We start from the raw sequence: 19,248 nt of genomic DNA, 5'->3' as shown, positions 1-19,248 counted from the left end.
GAAAAGGAGTCATTAACATATAATTAAAAATTCTACAAAGCATTATTAAGACTTAAATAATTTAGAAGAAGGAAAGAGAGAACCTTATATGATTTAAGGCAATATAAAAGTATAGGGAAAAAATTACTTGGGAAGAAGAATAATTGAATGAAAAAAATAGTCGTGTTTGAATAAAAATAATTTCAAGTATCCGAGCAAATTCCAAGGACTAATTCGATCGGACAGTGGCCGATTATGGAGCTCGAGGGGAGGGCGAGTGCGAGGAAGAATCGAGCGTGTTCCGGAAGAGAGAAGAAGCACGGCGCGGACGAAGACCTACGATAGAGCGGAGAATGGAGAGGGGTTGCCGACGCGGTTTCCTTCGAATACGGCCGGCGTCACGTTGAAGACGCCGCGCGCTCGTGCTCCGGTTGATACTGTTCCACGGTACATTTTATAGTCAGCTGGTCGCGCGAAGTAACGTAGTGAACACACGCCGATTCCGCAACGCGATCGTTCCCCTCTGTGCTTAATACACCATGAGTGGACTTACGACTCGATCACGACTGTCATCGCGACGATTCCTAACGTGTTACACTTCTCGTACTCTCATCGTGACTGACTGAGCAGCTCTTATCTTTCTGTTCTGGATCTTGTCGTCAAAACACGTGAGTAACGTTTAGCGTGATTCAAAAAATCATGGTACCTTTTTAATTTCAATCAAGTTGATAGAGACTCGAACAATGTGTAATATAAAGAGTATAGAGTAGACGTTAAATAATATTTCTTACTAATATAATATAGTGTAATATATATGTATATATAAAAGTATCCATTATTCAAGGCACTAAATGTATATTTCTGTACAAATAATTTCCTGTAAAAGTGGAGATGATGTCGATGATTTTTATGTAACATTGATAATAATAATGAAAATTGTATGCAGTGAACAACACTTGCTAACTTGCGATGTTGATAATTATTGTGTGTGTAAACACAGATATTCAAACATGTAGATATATATGTGTACGTAAATATATACATATATATCACGCGTAGTAGATATATGTACTTTCAATTATACAATGTGACAGCTTATTCTTGTTTGAATAGGAGCTTCGAAACTTGGATAATTGAAAGTACCTATATGTACATCTAAATTTTGTAAAGTGATAAAGTTATGATTTGTGCAATTGGCAAATGCGTCTTAAATACTGTATAAATGTCTCTAGAATTAAAATATGTAAATATTGCGCACGAAAAGACAAGATTAATGAGCAAAATTGAAGCTAATTATCACATCTTAATCCTCGAGTAATAAAAAACGATACATGCATGATCATAAATGTCATAAACAACATGCATGTCGTATAAATAAGAACTGTTTAGTAAATTAAGAAAAAATCAGGCTACACAGGCTACTAATTATCTCGCATTAGCTTGTCTATTTTCAATAACGCTGATTATACCGCGATTCACATACTATGCACGATCGTTGCTGAATTATACATGAGTATATTTCATTCTGCATTATACATTCGCTCCGTCTTACTTTACACGTTCTAATGTAACAGTTTAAATGATATCCAAATATTATGTGTCAAATAATATGCAAAAGAGAAGGAAGATGTTTTGAAGATTATTGTACAAATTTTAGTATAAAAATATTGACGTATTGCCAAGTTATATTATAATATTAACGTATCTATATAGGTATTTCAAAATGTACATCCTAACAAATCGCAAATTATGCAATTATATATGTAAAGCGGACATCAAATGACATCAAATTGGATTTACCCAACCTGAAGCAATAAAAAGAATTTTTATTACTTCAGAGTCTTATCAAGGAAGGGCAGAATTACAAGCACTCATTTCCATCGTTAATAATGACTAACGGTAATGAATCATGAAGATTTATCTTAGCGCCGATAAGACAACGATATATAATCTACGTGAAAATCACTTTACATCAAAAACACTCCAACTTTGTTTCGTACTTGTTGTTATCCCTTAATCATCGAGAACAGTGAGTTCACAAATTCGGAGAAATCGAGTGTCCTCTTTACGGGAGTGTCCTCTAAGCGTGCACCGAGGTGTGTGCTGAGCACCTTGAACCCGACACGCAAGGAAGGCAGGTCATGGACACACTTTTTCGGAACGTATACGGTCGCTCGAAGGGCGACTATCGTACAGGTGCCGAAAACTTTCTCGGCAAGTTGCCGTATATGGGCGTGCCGTCGATATATTACGAAGAGATGGTAATAACCGATGAGAGAGAGAGGGGGGGGAGGAGAGAAAGAGAGACCCAATTATACGAACGTTGGTCACGCGAGTCTCGTTAATCACGAGAGACGATCTCTTCCGTCACCCAACTCGTAAAATAACATATATTCCCTATATAGGTTCGTCTGCTGATCAGTCTGCGTTCTCGAACGTTTATTACGCGATTCTTCAAAGCTGAATCTATGCTTATACTTAAAGTTCTCATTAGGCCTTAGTTTATTTTCTATTATGGAGGGTGCCCCCCAACTTTCAATCGTGTTCCAAACAATTTCAATGAAACATCCCTGAAACATCTTTCTAAATCTCAATATATCTTAACGTCGTTTCAATCGCGTTCTTCAAAGTGCGATATCGGTTTAATTAAGGTTTAGCCAAGTGTCGCGTCGCGAAAACTTTGCTGCTTTCATGCGCGTATCCGCGAAATTGCACGTATATAATCAAGATTGCGGGGTAGGTAGATAATTAAATGAACCGAGCAAAGCGCGTACTTCACCAAACACATCCGCGCGCAGGTAACACGGCTAATCAAATATCTGTTACATGCGAGTTATGTGAGCAACTTTCGAGGAAGCAATATCTTCCTAGAACCTTCGGTCTGTAATCATCATCATATATGTGGAATACTGTATATAATTATTGCTTTCTCGTTCCGATAGCAGAGATAAAGATAATTTAATATTCGGTAAATTAAATTTGCTCGCCCATGTTTCATCAGACATTGTAATTTACTTGCAACTATGACGAACTTAATTATCATAAAAGATAAAGAGAATTGTATATAAATATGATAAGAAGCGCATAATATGGATTAACTTTTAATGAGCTTTTAAAAAGAAAAGTTTAATTAAGTTTTACGCTAACGAATATTGATGAAATGTTTTGTTGTTATTCGCGCTCCTGGTAAGGTTTAAAAGAAGGATAATTTATTGTATGCGAGACACAATTCCCATGCAATAAATAAACTTTTGTGATGACGAAACTCGGTTGACATTATTGCACCGTAAATAATTACGGCGATAATTTACTCCAAAATTTCAATGTACGTACATGTATGCATACGAGACATTCTTCCGATCTAATGACACGTGACGCATCATAAGAAAAAAAATCTATGAAACGTGTTGATTACAATTGCAAGGAAATGATTGCGTCAGAAAAAGTTTGGCAAGAAACGTGATTTTATCATTTTTCAGTAGGAAACGCAATCTCGTCAGAGAATCACATGAAAAATAATTACTCCCAGCCACGTTCTTGTCTCATTTCCTTCATTCTTATATCGTCGATTTTCTTTTTTTTTTTTTTTAATTTTTATCTCTTTTATAATTTTCACTTTAATATTCATATTTAACGTTTATATAGCAATTTCAACTTCCGCGTGAGATTTTTCGTTACTTTCCCTATGCATTACAAGAGAGAGAAAGAGAGAAAGAGAAAGAGAGAGAAGAGTACAAATCGTAAAAATAATAGAGTCAGTACGGTACAATGTAACAGCGGATACTGTTACATGACTATTTTTCTCGCGCACCGCTGCACTCGGGAAGTGCATTTCCATTTCCTCGGCAAGATCGATTTCGCTGCCGGAATCTCGGCAAAAATAATTTCGTAATTGCGAGTTCAACGTGTTACGCAAAGTGGGTTATACTAAATTTAAAAAAAATAACGATATAAAAATTTGTATATGAAAAATATCTTAGTAATTCTTAAATTTACATGCGCGTGAAAAAGCCTACACCAATATGGTAAAAAAAACACCTGCTATTTGTATAATACTCTGTGTAAATAAAGATTTACATTCGTAGTGCCGAAACCGTTAAAACTCATCTGAAACGTAAAATTCGTCGCGCTTTTGATGTCGCCGGATCAATTAGAAGAATCCGAGTTTTAGAGAAAAATGACGACACGTATTCTATATAAAATAAAACAAACAAAGTCGGAGAACGCAAAGAAAGGACGACGCGTGGAAGAAAAGAAACTGAAGCCAATAATCTGTGACGCGGCCGTTCGGCTCTGAATCTTCTCGACTCCGTGACTGTCGCGTTTGACTTTCTTCTAAAACTAATTACTCCCTCGTCCCTCCATCCTCCCCGCCTTGCCGAGTCTCTTAAGACTTGCCGCTCTTTCCCCCGACATGGAAACGTCCTTTTCCTTGGTCGCTGATCGGTTTAATATACCTCATAATGTGCCAAGCGAGAGTCACTTTTTAGCGTATCGTGACGCCAAAATGATATGTATGGCACGCGATCGTTTACGGCGCAACAATGTCAACTCGGAGCTCCGGAAGTCAGGAAAGTCCATCTATTGCATGGGAGTTATGCCTCGCATGCACAACGATTTATCCTTCATCTTTTCTTCATTTTTATATAGACAGAGAAATAGGGTTGATACGATAAAAATTCTGAGAATCAACTCTTGAATCGCCAAGAACGACTCGTTTCTTCCCAAGCTCACTTTACAAAATACACCTTGCTCCAGATATATTGTACAATGTATATACACGTATCTCTCTCTCTCTTTCTCTCTGTCGCAATTATCTTTATTCTCACGTCGCGTAGTACGGCAGAATGAAATAAAACGCGCGTTTCGCTTCCTGTCTGATACGATCAAAAGAGACCATGAATACGATTCAGACTGGTAAATAGCAACATCGTCGGATGACTGTTGATAAAGAATATAAATTTTTCTTTCTTTTTATAAAAAGAATTTTATAAGAATTCTATAAGAATTCTATAAGAGAAAGAAATTGAATATATATAATGCTACTAGCATCATTCAGCGAAGCAGTTAAATACCGATTACATTTTCGTATCTTGATGTTGCGCGTACACCCTCCTTTCAGACGGGATTCCTCATGATGTACGTAGGCAGCGCAGCTTTGTGTCGCAAATACTGCAACTGCATTTACATACAAAGAAGCTGGATTGCACGTACCGTGTTTTGGCTTATTAAAAAGGTGCCACTATACACATCTCCACGTGATACACCGCGTTACACAACTCGTCTATTGTGGCGCAAAAACATTCGCTCGCGAGCTTGCTGCGGTTCGATTTTTTTTTTTTTTACGGAGGTTTCAACAATGACGGACGCATAATTAATAGAGCGATACTTCGTGGTTCGTTTGAAAATTTCGATCGTTAAAAGAAACTGCGCTCATCTATCTTACCGTTCACCTCCTTTGCAAGATTTTCCCGGCAATGGCTCGTTGAATAAGTACTATAAGATCTTCTAGACGATCTAATTTCTTCGCACGAATAAAAAAAAAAAGATTTGCACTTTTTTCATCTACCGTTTCGAATAAATCGGTCGAGGAATCGATCCGAAATATCTATTCGCCGTATTCTCAAGTTTCTAGCCAAAGAGACGTTCCGACATTCGATACCGAAAGACAGAGTCGCCAAATTTCAGACTTTTACGGAAACGTTTAAAGTTTCGCGGGTAGATCAAGCGGGATTATTTCGCGATTCGTCCCTACAAAAAATCGCTGTAATCGAGAACGATCGAGTTTCTCGTCTCGCAACGATAATTCATCGAATCGAAAGCTGAAAGCCCACCAGAAATTCTTGCATGACTATACCGCCCGTTTACTTTCTATGCAGTCGTTGCATGAAGAGAATACCGCCGAATCAATGTGTACGCATCTTCTTATTGGACACGTGATACATTATTTATTTATACATTGATTCGCACTTTAGCAACACACAGATTTCGTGTAGCAACACAAAATCTAACTCTCCGAGTCCTCCGAAGATTCGAAACTAGCCGACGAGTGCCGACACACTTTTCGCGAACCCGCCGTCCCGCGATCGCGCGCGATTTCCATGATATCTCGTCTCTATTTTATTCTGTCTACAATTAACATATACGCGATGTTTTCCCGGCGTTGCGTTCGACATTACGCAGGAGCGCAGCGTGATGTAGTCATTGATGGCACGCATTGTACCGTTACGTCGTCACGCTGAGAGGATTAAACCAGCGGAACCGCGGCTCTGGCTACGTATGTATGTACTATAATCGGGAAAAGCTTCCGTCCTTTTGCGCTCGCAACAGTTTGACATACGACCGTGCTAAAAGCAAACCTGCGAGAAATTACGGCGTGAGTAAAAAAATTCCTCTCTCTCTCTCTCTCTCTTTCTCGATTTTCTTCCTCCTTTTCCAAGCGATTTATCGAAACATTAATACAAATCACGAAAGCGGAACTACGAGTACTTAATCCTTCAAGTATACTCGACGTCTTTAATTTCTTTTCTATCTTTTTCTGAAATTTTTTATATAAATAATATAAAGTGTGTGCTCACCGAGAGTTGACGGCCGATGAATCCTCGGAAAAAGCATCATATCTGAAACACAATATAGATAACTTGTAGAGCAAAAACTGGAAAAAGAAATTGATCGCTATATACAAATTCGCGATGCAAAGAAATGTCGTCTACGCGACATCTTTTGCTCTCGAGTAATTATTTCATCGGAGACAAATCGCAAGAGCTTCTCAGAGATATAGTAATAAAGAAACTGTTACGCTTTTCCACTCGCAGGTCCCGTTTCGCGTTAAATTACTGCAAACTGTGGAAAGAACTGTTTCTATTCGACTATAATCCACTATAATACATCTTTAGAAATTGCGATTTTTACATGTTGGAAAAATTTTTAATATATATCGTCACGATTGATGTATTTAAAATACGCCGAATTTAATAGAAATATATGTATATCAATAAAATATATATATTAAAACGAATATATGTAGGTATATCAATAAAATAATTGCAATAAAATTTTCATACAGATACAATATCTATAACAAAGAAATCGTGATTCTAGATCACGTTAATCAAGCATCGCCCAAGGCAGCATTACTTTGTAGGTTTCCTCGCTCTAATACTCCCGGCGAGCACGTGATTCGGGACATACTTGATTGCTTATTGCTGAGCAATTGATACCTCCATCGAAGGTATCGAACCGTAAAATTGAACGCGACCGTGTGTTTTCGCAGTGAAATGTCTCATAGGCTATCTTCTCATAAACGATGACTATCTTTTACGATCGTAAAGACAATGCTTTCGTAGAAATTACAGTAAAATGTCTATAAGCAGAGAGTATCGATCTGTGAAATAGATAGATGAAGAAACACGATTGAAGGATCGTCCTAAATAACAAAACTGCCAGCATGACTAAATCAATTTTATCCTTTTTATTTTTTTATTCTATTCATATTGTACGAAAAAGTAGAGCTCGAGTTTTTGCAAACGAATCTTGCAGAAAAAGTAGGCTCTTAGGATATTAGATGTTTGAAAAACAAAATATTCACGCGTAGAAGTGATAAATTACTGAATCGTGAGAATAATACTACGTAATTCAACTTTTTTTTGAGAATATTAATCGCTTCACAAAAACCGAATATTAAATATTTTCAGATGAGTAAATTGTGTTATATCGATTTTCCTTAAAACGTCACGTTAAAATAATTTAGTTGAGGAGATAATAATTATTGACAATAATTGAGATGACTATTAAGTTTCACTACTTTCGCTTTAAATGTTACTGTCTATACCATATATTCCGCCATTACAGTTTATCATCATCGGCTATTGTTTTACAACTTTCGATATTAGGGATAGCAGATTAAAGAGAAGAACCATTTATGCTAACAAGATTCTATTTCGAAGAAAATCGCCGATTATAATTCAATTTAAATAAATTGAGATTTCCCGATCATTATAATAATCAGTGATGCGGAAGATATTATAGCCTTATTAATTCGACTCGGATGATCCGTTCGATATATCATGTTTCTTAACGCGATAAACGCGTGTTTGCGGTCGCGCGCATTATTTTTAGTGCCAAGTGCCTGAACGAGTTTCCACGAGCGTCAACTTTTGCGTGTAAACCGTTGTTACGGTATACGTATTTACTGGCAATCTCATAAAGTTTCAGTGCAATCGTATAATTACATGCGCGAATTCACGCACGTGCAAACAATTAATAAATACGTCACATTGACACGATTCCCATAATTTTTTACCGAATAATTATATACATACATAGACATACATATTTAGCATATATAATTCCGTACGGTAAAGATTGCTTAAGAAGAGAAATGTAAGATGAGTTACTTAAGTGTGTGTATTTGCACGCGTGCCATGCGCACGACACTTAATTATTTTATATAAATATACTTTAGATATATAATCTTTTTATAAATATATCGCATAACAATCTTTCGCATATTTAAAATAATTTTCACAATTTCTAATTTATACACGCATACATATACACACGCATAATCATTAATCATTTATTGACGATCACTTATAATTACCACAACTCATCAAAATTTCAACAAAAACATAATTTAACGTCCGACGTTTAATGTTTAATTAAGATGCATTCTTGGCTAGTCACGCTACGAGTGCAATCTACATACCTAGTGAAATTAAGCGCATCGAAAATTAGTAAGGCGGACTGCACTTTGAGAGAAATCCTTTCGCCGATATGCACGAACAAACATCGAGTAAAATCGGTTTTTACAATATAATCGAGAGAGTATCTGAATAGTTTCAACTTCTCACTGTCATCGTTGTAAAAGACGTCGGGATCTATAAGAAAAGATCTCGCTCACTATGAAATTAAAAAGGAAAAAAAGGGAGGGAGTGTCTTATGATATCTTTAATTATTATCTATATTTGCGGTTTATAATCACATATCCAATTTAGAGAAACGAAATGTGGCCTGAAGCCACAGCTAAGTTTCGACCTTTACACGGCTTCGTACAATTGAGTAGGACTTCATCATTAAAATCGACATTATTCGTAATGCGTCCTCGTTGCAAGTTAAATAAAACCCATCGATAGCAAAACAAATGAGAGATCGACATAATAAAATATATAGGTTTATATAATAAAAATACGATAATTAAAGATCTCACATAATATTTGTTTCACAACGCGAGATGGAATACTCGATATATGATGAGTCAAAGGCACAAAGATAATATTTTTAATTGACAAAATGTATCGAGGTAAATTTCGCTGAGAGAAATTTTATAATGTCTAAGAGATCGCGATATCGATAAAAATTAACATGTATTAGAACAGAATTCGATATTTTGCTGCAGCTTACTTTTCTATGCATTCGCGCGAATTGATGTTCATATCGCACGAATGCGCTGTTTAACGATACTCACGATCAGTCTTTCGATGTACAATACAGTCTTACGAAGGAAAGCTTAAGTTAAACGGGGCGTATTTTTCTTGGCAGATCTGTTTCTGAGACAAGGCAGAAGTGCGCCGGTCTAACCAGAGTCTAATACTATTAAGGAGTTAACGGGTATCCAGTTGGAAAACGAACGCCTCTAAGCAGTGTGTCGCAGCTGGTTGAACTAACAACGTTCATCGAGACCTTCCTAGTTCGATAAGGTACCCAAATTTTTTGACATTTTAAACTTTCGAGGAACGAAAAAAACAAACGACGAAGAAAAACCGGTCAGTAAAATTACTTTGACAGATGCTGTGCAATTATCAGAGAGTGTTTGACTGCGATAAAACTTTCTCCAATGCACTTTAACGCATATCTCTCGCAAAAAGTGTCCCGCGCTTAATGGAAAAAAGAAATAAATAGAAATGTCGTAAGCATAAGTAATCTTTAAAGTAATCGAATACCGTTGAGATATTTTAAATATTGCTGTACCCAATTTCGAATTGAATCTTGAAAACGATAATTTTAAATTTCTCTTAAACTTATCTTAAACACTTAATTATTACATTTTGATATTATAATTTTTAATAATCAAAAGTGAAAGAAGCGAAAGCAAATCAATATATTCGATCGACGCTATTATATTCTCTTTGCTGGTCCTCGCCCGAACATCTCGTTCGATACGAACGATTTAACATCGGTTATGTACAGAAATGACCGGAGGTGGGACCAACATGGCGTATCACGGCCTCAGTCAACATGTCAATTTCGACGTGATACCGGATCCCGGTGAGCGTTTTCGATTGGAAGAATTGATCGGTGAGGGCACTTACGGCGAGGTGTACGCTGCTTACGATAAAGAAACTGGCAACAAGGTAGCCGTGAAAATAATGGAGAACGTCGCCGACAATATCGAAGAAATCGAGGAAGAGTATCTGGTGCTGAGAGATCTGAGTCTACACCCGAACATTCCTCTCTTCCACGGTTTGTTTCTAAAGCGCGCGAAGCCTGGTCAGGAAGAGGATCAATTATGGTTCGTGATGGAGGTATCGTCGTTAAATTAAACGATAAAACTAATCTATAGCAAAAGGAATATAAAATTTACATATAAATATCTGATGAAAATAACTAAACATGTAAAATTATTACCCGGAAGGCTTTAATTACTATCGCTTGTAATTAGTTGTAACAAATGTCAGACCATGCTTCGTACACAAAAAAAAAGTAAATTAAGGAAATACCGTACTTTCTAATGGCAGCTATGCAGTACCATCGTCCTTCTATAATTTCCGTAAATTAATTTATCTTTTTTTTTTTTTTTTTTCCCCCAAGAAAAAGTGGAAATCGAGACATGTATGTAAAGAATTAATTGCTTCGGTTTCAGCTGTGCACCGGAGGCTCCGTGACCGATCTCGTGCAGGGTGTGAAAAAACGCGGCAGTCGTCTAACGGACGACCAAATAGCTTACATCTTGAAGGAGACCGTGGAAGCTTTAATCTTTTTGCACAGTAATCACTGTATGCATCGTGACGTGAAGGGTCACAACATCCTGCTCACCGAAGAAGCGCGTGTCAAATTGGTCGATTTCGGCGTGTCCTCGCATCTGGCCGCGACTCTCGCCAGGAAAAACACATCTGTCGGGACACCGTACTGGATGGCGCCAGAGGTAAGTTGAAGAGTTCGTTGCCATCGGAAGTGAAAATTTTCTAATAAATTGAAGTGTCGAGAAAGAGAGAATAATGCATCGAGCAACCTACATCCGCCTCGGGTCAAGCGGGGACAATTTTACAATAGAGAGATACAATTTTTTTGAACTACAAAATTGCAATCTTTTCAATTATGTAAAAAAAAAAAAATAGGTGATAGCTTGCGAGCAGCAATTGGACTCCTCGTACGATTCGCGCTGCGACGTCTGGTCGATCGGTATCACCGCCATCGAATTAGCCGAGGGTGACCCTCCGTTGTCGGAATTGCATCCCATGCGAGCGCTCTTTCAAATCCCAAGAAATCCTCCGCCCTCCCTGAAGAATCCGGACATCTACTCGCCGGAACTGAAGGATTTCATAGCCGAATGTTTGGTGAAGGATCTCGAGCATCGGCCGTTCGCGAGCGAATTGAAGGAACATCCGCTATTGTCGAACGTGGAGCCGATCGTGGGGAGGATTAGGGCGCAATTGCGAGAAGAGATACGTAGACAGAGAGCGGAGGGTCGAGTTCATCGGCAGCCCGAGGTGACTACGAAACACGGCAAATTGAAGACGGACCGCAAGACGAGACCGGAGAAGATGTACATGGACGATCTGGCGGCACTCGACATGCTGTCGGAAGAAGCTATTGTCGATCAATTGCAGCACCGGTACGAGCAAACGCAGATATACACATACATCGGCGATATACTGGTTGCCGTTAATCCTTTCACTAATCTGGGTTTATACACCGGTATCGTAAGTATATTTCGCTTATATAAACGAATGACTATATTAAAGTATAGATAAATCAAACTGTGTGAGATGTGGCATAATAAATAATATAATACATTTATATTAATATTAATACAACAGATATTAATAATATTATCAATCATTATATAACATTAATAATTATAATTTTATATTTTAGTATTATAATATATGAAATAAATAATGATTTTTATTATCCCTCTCTTAGGAGCAAAAACGATACAAAGGCCAAGCGAGATCGGATAATCCTCCGCACATATTCGCGGTCGCCGATGCCGCGTATCAAGCGTTGCTTCATCAACGTCAGAACCAGGCGATAGTTATTAGCGGTGAATCGGGCGCCGGGAAGACGGAGAGCGCGAATTTATTATTGAAACAGCTCGTGTACCTCAGCAAGGCGCCGAATCGTAACCTCGAGGAGAGGATACTTCAGATAAATCCTATAATGGAGGCTTTCGGAAACGCCACGACCGGTATAAACGCCAATTCCTCCAGATTCGGCAAGTATCTGGATCTGACAATGACGAAAGCCGGAAAGGTGACCGGTGCGAGGATCGCGGTATACCTGTTGGAGCAATCACGCGTGATCGCTCAAGCCGAGTAAGTTTTCGAGAAAAAAAAAAAAGACTGCACATAAAATCCATACATGTATAATGAAGAGTTTAATTAACCAACGAGCGAAAATTTTGCTACTTTTCAGAGGAGAGCGAAACTTTCACGTTTTCTATTATATGTACGACGGCCTGGAGGCGGACAATCGTCTCTCGGAATTTTATCTCGATCCTACGCTTCGAAGGTATCATCGATATCTCACGCATTACAGTCACACGTCGCAGACGCACATCGACAAATTCCAGCAACTCAAGATGGGTTTCAAGGTGCTCGGGTTTCAGGACAGCGAGGTAGACACGGTGTATCGAGTTTTAGCCGCTATACTCCATCTGGGTGACATTGAATTTGCCGAGGTGGCAAGTCAAGACAACACCGACAATAAGAGCCGAGTCATCGATACTATTCCGTTACACAGAGGTGAAATTTCTTTCGCCTATCCCTCTCTTTCATCTCTCTTTGATTATATTTATTAATTACGATACGATAATTAGAATTAACCGATAAAACTCTTACATTTACTATGGCATTAATAACTCTCCATATAAGAATATCACGGTCGATTGCCCGCTCCGACAATAAAAGCATTCTTTGCTTTCAGTCTCGAAACTGCTCGGCGTCGAACAAAACGATCTCCTGGAAGCCCTGACATCAAACTCGGTAATGACCAGAGGCGAGACAATTACGCGGAACAATACGGTTGCCGAGGCTCGTGCGGCCCGCGACGCAATGGCCAAGGGTCTCTACGGTCGACTCTTCGATTGGATGGTCAACCAGATCAATTGTTTGCTGTGCTTCAGCCGCTCGCCGAATTACGAGCCGTTGGCGATCGGGCTGCTCGACATCTTCGGCTTCGAGAACTTTCCCAGAAACTCGTTCGAACAGCTCTGCATCAACATCGCCAACGAGCAGATACAATACTACTTCAATCAGCATATCTTCACTTGGGAGCAACAGGAATACATGGCCGAGGGAATACCCGTGGATCTCGTCGAGTTCTCCGACAACAGACCGGTTCTCGACATGTTACTTAGCAAGCCCATGGGACTCTTGGCGCTCCTGGACGAGGAGAGTCGATTTCCCAGAGCGACTAATCGATCGCTGATCGGTGAGTAATCTAGATGCATTATTCTGCAAATGATATTCGCGCTACAGAATATTCGCTGCGTCAGAAGCGGAAATTATTTCACCAAACATATTAGAATTCAATTTTTTTAAAATAAATAATATGAAACTCTAACAAATTCTTTTATTTCGTGCTCCGATCAATAGCATATCTATTTACATATATATTTTTAATTTGAGTATTCTTATCGAATACTTTGCTATTTCTCCGGCAGAAAAATTCCACAATAACATTAAATCCAAGTTCTACGTACGTCCCAAATCGAACGCGGTCTGTTTCGCGATCCATCACTTTGCCGGACGTGTCGTGTATCAAGCTGAGGGATTCCTCGAGAAGAACAGAAACTTCCTGCCGCCCGAAGTCATTCAACTGGTACGACAGTCGCAATACGACATGATTCGTTTCCTGTTCCAATGCCCGATCACGAAAACCGGTAACCTGTACTCGGCGCTGCAGGAGAATGACTCGAGAAAATCACAGTCGAACCAGAACACAAAGGTATGTGCGTGTGTGTGTTGAATTGATATTCTGTATACTTGTTCTATATTTTTTTTTTTTTTTTTTAAAGATATTAACGACATAATTATGTTTCGTAGGAACGTTATTCTAGTCGAGGTTTAGCCTCACAATCCAGAGCTCAGCAGACAGTATCGACATACTTTCGATACTCCCTGATGGATTTATTACAAAAAATGGTGTCCGGCTCGCCTCAATTCGTTCGATGTATAAAGCCAAACGATTCGAGGAGTCCGCGATTTTTCGACAAGGACAAGGTCGTGAAGCAGCTGAGATACACCGGTGTCCTCGAAACGATACGTATACGACAAAACGGATTTTCTCACAGAATACCTTTCAACGAATTCCTTAAAAGGTACTTTCGAGTTTTGCGCAAAAATGCAAAAATAAATTTTCACTATATAATTTCACTCTACAGATACTGCTTCCTCGCTTTCGGCTACGATGAACGCGTGATTGCTAGTCGAGATAATTGTCGACTTTTTCTGATACGCTTAAAAATGGACGGATGGGCGTTGGGCAAGACGAAAGTCTTCCTAAAGTACTATCACGTCGAATTCCTTTCGAAGCTATACGAGGAACAATTGAGAAAGATCATTATGGTCCAAGCGTACGTTAGACGATGGCTCGCAAAGATAAGATTCAAGAAGCAAAAATGGCAATTCGCCGTGTCGGTTGTAACGTTACAACGCCATATCCGAGGCTGGTTATCCCGAAAACGAACGAGAGAAATGATGGCTCAAAAACGTGCGAAGGAGGAAAGTACGACGTTCGATTTTATGGCGAGTGAGTTTCATTTTTCGTCTCTTGATAATAAATTTTCCAAATAGTTGTATAATTATTTATAGACCTTCGTTTATTTTAATTCTCTTTCGTAGATGAGGAAAAATATAAAGCGGAAAATATGGACATCAATAATCGCGAGAAACAACAAGCATGTAAGAATCTGAAAAAGGACGATGCCGCGATTATCATACAAAGCTGTATGTATTATAAAAATTACAATTTGCTCGTCTGTAATCGGGCGGCGCTAAATGTCATACATAATTGAACTGCTTTTTTTTAGATTTTCGAGGCTATACCATCCGCAAACGCTTTGGGTACGAACTGGAGGAACGTTTCAAGAGGATTTTAAACATTTATGACAACATATACGACGGCCACAAGGCGTTGTTGCGCGAAGGACTAAAACACGAAGACGCAGCTCTTATCGTTCAAAGATGGTACAAAAAAGAGGAAAGAATAGTCAGAAAGAAACCGATCCCGAAGGACCCCATACATCCTAAATTACGACAAGCGGATCTAATCCAATTCTCTCAAAATGTAATTAAGATTCACTCGCTAAAGTACGCTAAAAAATTAATTTGTCTAACAAGTATTTTACTCAAGGTTAGCTGTAATCTCTTTATTTAGTATTATACGGAAACCATATTAACGTCTTGACGACCATTAATTTGATTAAGTCATTAGACGTTATTTATATGCAACCTTTCTATCCCGCTAGGTACACATGAAAAATCAAGAAGTGCACAAAAATCTACGTCGCAACAAGCCCGGTGTCAGATTGAGCGATATCGAAGAACCGCCTTTGGATTATATCCGGCCCGAGGGATTCAATATGGTGCAGCCAATATTGCATTATCGTAGTGGAACGCAGCCGGATGAGGAAGACAGCGTCAAATATTACCGAGATTTAAAGGAAGAAATGAGCAGGTAGATATATATAATATATATACATATGTATATACATGTATATATGTATATATGTGTATGTATGTATGTATGTAAATCAAAAGGCGTCGTTTTCGCTGCTTCGACTGAGTGTCGTGAACAAACCAGAAATTTACATATTCAATTTTCGAATGCTTCTGGCACTCGCATCGCAAGTGGTTCGGAATTCGAAGACGACGAAGTTGGCTGGGACTTACCGTTGATACAGCTAGAAAATGACCTTCACACATTGTCGAGGTATATCGTAAACATGGTCGACCGTATCCATATGAGAGCTAGTTTATTTTGGCGTTAGTTATATATTTTAAGCAGGCATTTCATTCAGAGAGAATCCCCAAAATATATATGCCTGAATTTTGAATTATACAAGTTTCGAAACGCGAATGCTTATTTTTATCATTTCTGTCAAAATTAAAAAGTTCTATCACAAAAATTTGCCGAATCAAATTTAATTAATTTAATTAATATTTTATTTCTATCAACTTTTATTTTAGCAATTAGCCTTATTATATATGCACCGTTTTCCGCATATATTGATATTCAAAAGTTTCTTAAGCATCGTATATACCTATGTGCTTCGATTATATCGTCGATGCTACGATTATATATCTATATCGAGATATAATGAGATTACCCTGATTTATGTAGGAAGCGGAGTGGCCAGATTCTGGATGTAAATACCGAGAGACGAGATCGTATGGCTCAGGGCGATTTTGCGGTGGCGCCGGAGCAGCATTTGTCAAACATTTGGCACAAAGCCCTGAGACATCCGTCCGATCAACGCGAGAACGAGAGCTCCAAGAAAAGTGTCAAGTAAGAATTGCGCCGCGCGAATAAATGCCACGCTATTTTTTCGCGTGTTATTATTTTAACGCGCTCTTGACTCTGTTCAGTTTCTTTTTATTTCAATCTTGCGTAAAAATTAACTGCAGTTTATTTTCTATCTATTCAATTATTCGAGACATATAAAGCAAATCGAGTTGTTTGAATTAAACAGTGTCTATAATTTGTTTTTTTTTTTTTTTTTTTGCATTCTGCATTTTGCAAATGCGTTTCAATTCTAATACTATAAATTTCTTTATATGTATAATATATACAAAATATCAAATTCTAATGACTAAAGTCAAATAATATGCAATTTCAACAATTAAAATCAAATTGCATTAAAATAAGTATCTAACAACTAATCCTTTATATTTATGTCTACGCGTTGCCAGAAGCATCATGGCAAATTTCCAGGTAAACTCATAAATTTATACCGTTGTCAGAGAACTTGAATACGTGTCTACTTAATAGTTTTGTGCAACTTGCAGAATTCGCTTTTTTTAATACTTTTATAAAACTCGCGAGTTATTAATGTTCATGCTTAATACTAACTTAATACTTAATTATTAATAACCGAGAAAATGACAAAAAGTTTTAATCCCTCTTAAACATCCCTTTAAAAAAGTTTTAATCCCCTCTCCTTTAAGTTTTTTTTTTCTAAAAGGAATTAAATTCAAAAAAGACGTCGATCTGTTTTTCTAGTACAAGGATTAATGACCTGCATAGCAACAATCTGCAATCGCCCGCAAATGGACAACGCGCAATCGGTTCTCCGAATATCCACGATCCATCTGGCCTACGAATCGCAATCGACAATCGATGCAATGCCGTAAACGAACAACAGAATGCCCTTAATGGACAGAATCTCGTTAACAGTGATCATAATTTTGTTAACGAACGCCATACATCGATTAACGGCTGTAATAACTACCAACATCCCTCTAAAATAAATAATGGTAACGTTGTAACGAGCCAAATAAAGATCTTGAATACAGAGCAGTTAACCAACGGTTTATCGAGTCAAAACAAGTCGGAAAAGCCATCGGATCGATCGGATCATCATAAACAGAATGGTTATACAACGAAAAATTATCAGAACAATGTGGATCGTAAGAATGGTATTAATCGGTTAGCAAATGGAAAATCCACGGATGAGAAACAACTGCAAAAGGACAATTTCAATATCGCCGCAAATCTCAGACAACTTTTAAGGCCGACTGTGATCGAGAAACGGCAGGAGAACACCAAGGTCGATACGGAGGACATTAATGGCCCTTACAATTTCAGACAGCTGCTAAGGCCGACCGGATATCTCCCGACGGAATCCTTGAGGAAGAGGAAAGGAGGACTCGTTTCTAACGGAGTGCCACTGCCGAAAGACAAAGTTCCAGAGAAACACGTTAAGAGAAGAGCGCCGTTGGCACCGACCCAGAACAGACTGGTGAACGGAAAGAAGTGATGTTATACTTGTATTATTCAGTAGAAGAGTATTCGTTTCCGAGAGATTTTTGACTTCACGAAGGATGAATGAATATCATCCGACGTATAAATCGTGATTAACTAACTGTAAAATATTGAAAATTTCTTTTGTTAAACCTCGTCTCGTTATGTATACAAGTTGAGAGAAATTTCATTATTATTGCCATGAAAAAAATGTAACTTAGATTCTGTTATAATATGTAGAAAATAATCGTTGAAGAGAGAAGTATTGAACGAGAAGTAGCATAATATATGCATGTGAGATTCGATGCAATATCTAGCATAACACGTAACGCGAATTATACATAAGATGCAAATAATCCCCAACGGAAGTATTAGTACTTTACATGCAGCAATATATATTATAATGCATTCGTGGCATGGAATTGCTCGATCCTTTTAAATGTAGAGAAGATAAAGAAAGAGTTTCGCATTTACATACATATATATTTTTTCCTTTTCATATAAAAATGCAATATCGTGTGCTGTATAAAGTTGTTGCGTCATTTCAAAGTCTAAAAAGTTTTCTTTAGAGTTAATTACGATATGCATTTGCATTGAATAATGTTCGTGTAATAGCAAGAACGAAATATTTCACAATTAGTCTATTTTGTTGAAAAGATAATCAATGGCTTTTATTTAATAATTTATAAATTTATAATTATATACTCGCCTTATACCGAATGCTTAGTAGAGATCACTAGTTTTATTTATCATAAACGTACCTATGCTATGTTGTAAAGTGTTATTGTAATGTGAAAACAATATTCAACAAATTGTATATTATCGCGACACAGAATATTTTTAAAAAATTCTATAATATAATTTATTGTATTAGCCCTTGTTACAAAACTATGTACAAGAGTTAGCACGCGTCTAGTACTAGTCATGTCTAGCTTTATTCAAGTCATAGGCGTTTATTATCGATGTAGACAGAAAAAAATAAAATATGATTATATTAAATTTTTATATTAATTAATAATTTATCAACAAATAGAGAGTTTACATACTGCGTACGCGATCGTGGTTGTTCAGTCATAAATTTCC

At 37.7% G+C, this 19,248-nt stretch overlaps 1 protein-coding gene and 1 long non-coding RNA gene across 4 annotated transcripts in view; one reads left to right on the top strand and one right to left on the bottom strand.

The window, feature by feature from the left end:
• Positions 1-387: 387 nt before the first annotated feature.
• Positions 388-18,834, top strand: LOC145933581 (myosin-IIIb). 3 transcript variants are annotated; one of them, XM_083033413.1, is made up of 18 exons: positions 388-647; positions 9,520-9,677; positions 10,168-10,502; positions 10,841-11,122; positions 11,316-11,900; positions 12,124-12,515; positions 12,616-12,944; positions 13,126-13,632; positions 13,865-14,148; positions 14,247-14,521; positions 14,585-14,952; positions 15,045-15,149; positions 15,233-15,489; positions 15,671-15,879; positions 16,054-16,134; positions 16,546-16,710; positions 17,115-17,136; positions 17,425-17,570. In XM_083033413.1, the coding sequence occupies exons 3-18, from the start codon at positions 10,170-10,172 to the stop codon at positions 17,434-17,436; spliced, it is 4,206 nt and encodes a 1,401-aa protein (XP_082889539.1). In that variant the 5' UTR covers positions 388-647; positions 9,520-9,677; positions 10,168-10,169; the 3' UTR covers positions 17,437-17,570. The 3 variants fall into 3 exon arrangements, with proteins under 3 accessions (XP_082889539.1, XP_082889537.1, XP_082889538.1); XM_083033411.1 differs by lacking the exon at positions 17,115-17,136 and having other exon boundaries at positions 17,425-18,834; XM_083033412.1 differs by lacking the exons at positions 16,054-16,134; positions 17,115-17,136 and having other exon boundaries at positions 17,425-18,834.
• The window catches only part of LOC145933586 (uncharacterized), a 53,598-nt gene continuing 40,809 nt past the window's right edge, over positions 6,460-19,248 (bottom strand). Inside the window, exon 4 of the long non-coding RNA XR_014424899.1 lies at positions 6,460-6,599. This is a non-coding gene — a long non-coding RNA (uncharacterized LOC145933586). The remainder of the gene's footprint in view (positions 6,600-19,248) is intronic.

Source organism: Prenolepis imparis, unplaced genomic scaffold (genome assembly GCF_030444845.1).
Source record: "Prenolepis imparis isolate NDT839.2.m4 unplaced genomic scaffold, iyPreImpa1.0 SCAF_3, whole genome shotgun sequence".
In the NCBI taxonomy this organism is placed as follows: Eukaryota; Metazoa; Arthropoda; class Insecta; order Hymenoptera; family Formicidae; genus Prenolepis; species Prenolepis imparis.
The sequence above is the reverse complement of the archived record's forward strand: the minus strand, read 5'-3'. Positions and strand labels throughout refer to the sequence as shown.

What these genes read in the sequence shown, in the direction of transcription:
- LOC145933581 (XM_083033411.1), top strand. Translation starts at nt 10,170, where the DNA reads ATGACCGGAGGTGGGACCAACATGGCGTATCACGGCCTCAGTCAACAT. An exon ending in AGTCGAACCAGAACACAAAG is followed by an intron (nt 14,149 to 14,246) that starts GTATGTGCGTGT and finishes TATGTTTCGTAG; the next exon opens with GAACGTTATTCTAGTCGAGG. An exon ending in GACCTTCACACATTGTCGAG is followed by an intron (nt 16,135 to 16,545) that starts GTATATCGTAAA and finishes TGATTTATGTAG; the next exon opens with GAAGCGGAGTGGCCAGATTC.